The sequence below is a fragment of the Frankliniella occidentalis genome, unplaced genomic scaffold, assembly GCF_000697945.3.
Source record: "Frankliniella occidentalis isolate FOCC.00 unplaced genomic scaffold, Focc_3.1 Scaffold1318, whole genome shotgun sequence".
NCBI classification, from domain to species: domain Eukaryota; kingdom Metazoa; phylum Arthropoda; class Insecta; order Thysanoptera; family Thripidae; genus Frankliniella; species Frankliniella occidentalis.
In genome coordinates, this window is record NW_026268420.1 from 1 (window position 1) to 3855 (window position 3855).

Below are 3855 nucleotides of genomic sequence, written 5' to 3' on the forward strand. Positions count from 1 at the left end.
ATGGCAACCAACCTTTTCACTTTCAACCCTCCAATAAATTCTCAGCCGATTCGCAAACACCATTCAACAGCAAATTAAGAGCAAACAGCTATTGGATTACGGAACTTGTGAATAAAGCTGGACATTACCTCCTGACAATAGAATAACATTGTAAGTATACGAAATGTAAAGTAATGTGATTAAGAAAAGACCTATAGGTACTGACCTTTTAACCCTTTAAGAAATTGTGAGCCAATTCGCAAACACCATTCAACAGGAAGTTGGTTTGGAAATAATTCGCATGGCAACCAAAACCTGTTGAGAGAGGACATAGTCAATAATCTAAACAGAAATCGGAAATTGTCCAAAAACAGCTTCCAGCCAAGGAAACATTGTTGATTTAAACGTATGAAATACACAACCAACGAGGTACGACATAACCTCTGCTGGGCCGGAAAATAGCGGTCATTTGAAATCTTATCATTCATTTTTCCATCGGAGATAGGAAACAATGCAACTGCAGAAGGTTTTGACCATAAAGGTTTCAAGGATACACGATAGTTTTCTGGAAAATATGGGATACTTACAAACCTGATGCCGTTTGATCGCAGAGGCGAGTAACAACTTCGGACTCAACTCAAAAAGAGACGACCACTAGCGATTTGAATTGAACTGTGACTTGGAACCATAGATTGTCATATTTCGTGTTTTAATTTAAGATTAATACAATAATACAATAAAGTTAAGTTAATGACAGAGACACTCAGAAAATATCCGTTGCCTCCATACATGACTCGACAAGCCGGAAACTGAAAATTCACTGCCTTAGAGTGTTCTTCTTTGTCTTCCGCCTTCTTCCGCTTGAGGGGGGAGGGAGGAGGGAGGAGCGAGAAGGAGCGAAAAATGCTACCAACTGCCAACCTTGATATTTCGATGAACTTTGTAAAGAGACAGCACAAAGCGCGGTAGGTGGCAAAAATGTCAAAACAAAATTATTAAAAAAATAAAATTTGATAAATGAACGTTTTCTTTTCTTCTATGTTCTTTAGTTGTTTCTTTGAAGTATAGTATGCTGGGGTTGGTTTCACAGGAGCAGAAGCAGAATGTGTCCAGCAAAACAACAACAAACATGGCACGTCTGATGTGCGATGCGATCGCAGATATTTATGTTCTCATTTCTTAAAGAGTGACTATCAGATGATCTCAAATATTTTTCACGTACGCTTTGTTATTGCGATTGTCTATTATGGCGCTTCTCGAGGTAAGCCTCCTATATTGCGCTCTGCCAATTAATTCGGGTCGACAGCTCTTTCCCTATGCATATATTTTAGTCAGTTTCTACTTATTTTTACAGGGTCAATGCCAGTGTCACGTAAAATGAGTATCCGTGGAAATATCGCCCCAAAAGACTATCTTCGACGGATGAACCATCTTGCAAGTGTCTTCTTTATAACCGTTGGTTAACCTTAACAAGGGTTATTGCGCCCAAGATGGTTACTTACCTGCCTCAAGGTAGCCATATTATGAAAGGGGTAAATTGCATTCTGGCATGACTGTCACCGATGATTCCCACCTCTCAGTTTTACTCTGGAAGTTAAACTCACTTAGTGTATTTCGTCAAAGCTGCATTGGGCAAAACTCCTCCCTTTCTTCCCCGTTTAATCCACAATATTGTTGTGTATCGTTGTGCTTTAGATCTTGTACTTCTTAAATGAACAGCCTACCTGTGGAGGTTAACTTTCTGATGGTTTGGTTGCCTGTCTCCACTGAGGAATAACACATCTTTTGCGTTGCAGGCACAAGTTCCTCGGTGCTCCTTGCCGTCAATGTCTTCTGGGCGACAATCAATCATCCTAAAGGACCCATTTCTCTCTGCAGCAGCATTTTTAATGGTGGATTCTTTGCCATGCAATAAAAGTACGTATTTCTTAATGTAATCACCAACCTACCTGTGGAGGCTAATTTCATGATTATTTGATTGCCTGTCTCCACTAAAGAATAATATATCTTTTGCGTTGCAGGCACAAGCTCCTCATACGCTCTTCGCTGTCAATGTCCTTAAATCAGATTTAATTTTTAAGAAGCATATGACACTGTCAAAGTTGTGACCTCATTGCAGAATGTGTTGTGTAATTATTTCCTACTGAAAAGAAATTTGTGCAAAATGTGTGTGGCAGTTGTTGGACTGATAGACAAATACTCTTGTTATTTAGCTTCTTTGCCTATTGTGCTTTTCTGTGATATTGCAGTGTACTCCTAGGTACACACAACATTTAATTTTTGCTTCTCTTGAGAATTGTAGCTGGTAGTTTCTTCACCAAAGTCTCATGTAATCCTTGTAAACCCCCCAAATTTTAATTAAATAATTTGTAAAGGTTCTATTCTTTGATTTTAACTTTTGCTCCCCTAATTTCTTTTGATCTTACAAAACTGTGGATGCCTTTTCCCCCTCACTCAATATTCAACCCCTCCTCCTAAATTAAACAAAATATTATTATTGATAATCAAATATAATTCTGGTCCACAAAGACCTTGTACTTGAAGTATCTTAAATGCTGCATCACATTTGAAATCATAGTGTACAAAATGCCAGATTGGACCTTTATTGATTTTTTTGGATATCAGGCAAACTGAACAAAACAGATCTGGCACATCAAAGCATTTATTACCCTAAATGCAAGTATTCAAGTACTAGCTACAACAGTGAGAAGAACTGGTGTGGTATGTACACCTTAACAACCCAACAAGAGAGGGTTTCTTTCAATTAGAAAAATACACAATGAATGAGTAAGAGTTACCAGCAGAATGCAAAGGCAGGCAGAGGGTTGGAAAAATATCCAACATTTAATTTGATCCTGTTAACTTTCTTTAGGGAGGTACACATGCAAAGGTGACACCTCCAAAATGGGAAAAAACATAACAAACAGCTTGTAGCGTATAGACTTGAGGATATTATCAAAAGGGAATGCATTTCCTAGAGCTGGTAGGCAAGCTCCGACATGTAAAAAATTAGTACAAAAGTGACTGGCATAAGAGGGAGACAGTCTGAACAAAATAGATAAATTTTTGAAAAAGAAGTACATAAAACTAGCAGTGTTACACTTAAAAACAACAACAGCATGAACAGGTTACATATGGTATCCCTTCACAGATAAAAATATGAACTGGAAGAGCACTGGGATGAATAGTGATTCTGAACAGATCAATGAGCAGTATGTAATGAGGGTAGGAAGATCAGGAGCCAAAGAAATGGCCCTAATAGTCTTCGAAGAAACGTTTTGCTTCCTCATGTAACTCATTAATTTTTTGGGAAATGTGGTCTGGCAGTGAACTTAGTATTTTGTTGAAGGCATCAACCATGTCTTGCTCCGGACCCTGCAACTTGGGGAGACATTTTTTCTTAATGCTTCTAGGCTCTGGTTCCAGACACCTAAAATACCCCAGAATACACATTCGGTTGATGCCATTAACAACTGGAAACAAAAAATGATGTAAGTTGAAATATTCAAAAATAGGATACCCAAGTGTTTGAAATTTCTTTTACATTTCTGAGTTGTCCGTTTATCCAAGTAATCTTTTAATTTAAAAGTGACAACTGATCGTGCTGGAACAAAATTTTAATGTTAGTTGAAGCTAGAGATTTTTAGAATTTGAAAGTGAAAGATAGAAAGTAGCGGACCTTCATCATCCGAGTCCTCATCACTTAGAGACAAAGCATGACCAAGATTTTCAGGGAGGGATTTGGCTCCACCCTGAAAAATGAAGAATGCATGATACTTGTCAATGTTTAGTGTCTGCGATTTTTAATGTTATTAAAGATGAACACGTTGAAATTGGAATCTTTATTTTTTATAAATTTCAAAGAAAATACACGTT

At 37.7% G+C, this 3855-nt stretch overlaps 1 protein-coding gene and 2 long non-coding RNA genes across 6 annotated transcripts; 1 reads left to right on the forward strand and 2 right to left on the reverse strand.

Moving 5' to 3' along the window:
* Positions 1–6: 6 nt before the first annotated feature.
* LOC113215514 (uncharacterized) lies at positions 7–700 on the reverse strand. Its single transcript, XR_008012261.1, has 3 exons — positions 567–700; positions 206–294; positions 7–131 (listed from the first exon to the last, which is right to left on the reverse strand). It is a non-coding gene; the product is annotated as an uncharacterized LOC113215514 (long non-coding RNA).
* A 99-nt stretch (positions 701–799) lies between these two features.
* LOC127751839 (uncharacterized) lies at positions 800–2357 on the forward strand. 4 transcript variants are annotated; one of them, XR_008012260.1, is made up of 4 exons: positions 800–1240; positions 1334–1491; positions 1776–1896; positions 2001–2357. XR_008012260.1 is itself a non-coding variant. In XM_052275987.1 (4 exons), the coding sequence occupies exons 2-4, from the start codon at positions 1470–1472 to the stop codon at positions 2039–2041; spliced, it is 204 nt and encodes a 67-aa protein (XP_052131947.1). In that variant the 5' UTR covers positions 800–1240; positions 1311–1469; the 3' UTR covers positions 2042–2357. The 4 variants fall into 4 exon arrangements, 3 of the variants coding, with proteins under 3 accessions (XP_052131947.1, XP_052131946.1, XP_052131945.1); XM_052275987.1 differs by having other exon boundaries at positions 1311–1511; XM_052275986.1 differs by having other exon boundaries at positions 1334–1511.
* A 266-nt stretch (positions 2358–2623) lies between these two features.
* Positions 2624–3849, reverse strand: LOC113215511 (uncharacterized). The gene is made up of 3 exons (XR_008012262.1): positions 3659–3849; positions 3524–3583; positions 2624–3452 (listed from the first exon to the last, which is right to left on the reverse strand). It is a non-coding gene; the product is annotated as an uncharacterized LOC113215511 (long non-coding RNA).
* Between the last annotated feature and the right edge of the window lie 6 nt (positions 3850–3855).

Coding starts and splice junctions, on each gene's coding strand:
- LOC127751839 (XM_052275985.1), top strand. CDS start 1,177: ATGATCTCAAATATTTTTCACGTACGCTTTGTTATTGCGATTGTCTAT. Junction 1,414..1,775: donor TTCGACGGATGAACCATCTT/GCAAGTGTCTTC, acceptor TTTGCGTTGCAG/GCACAAGTTCCTCGGTGCTC. Junction 1,897..2,000: donor TTCTTTGCCATGCAATAAAA/GTACGTATTTCT, acceptor TTTGCGTTGCAG/GCACAAGCTCCTCATACGCT.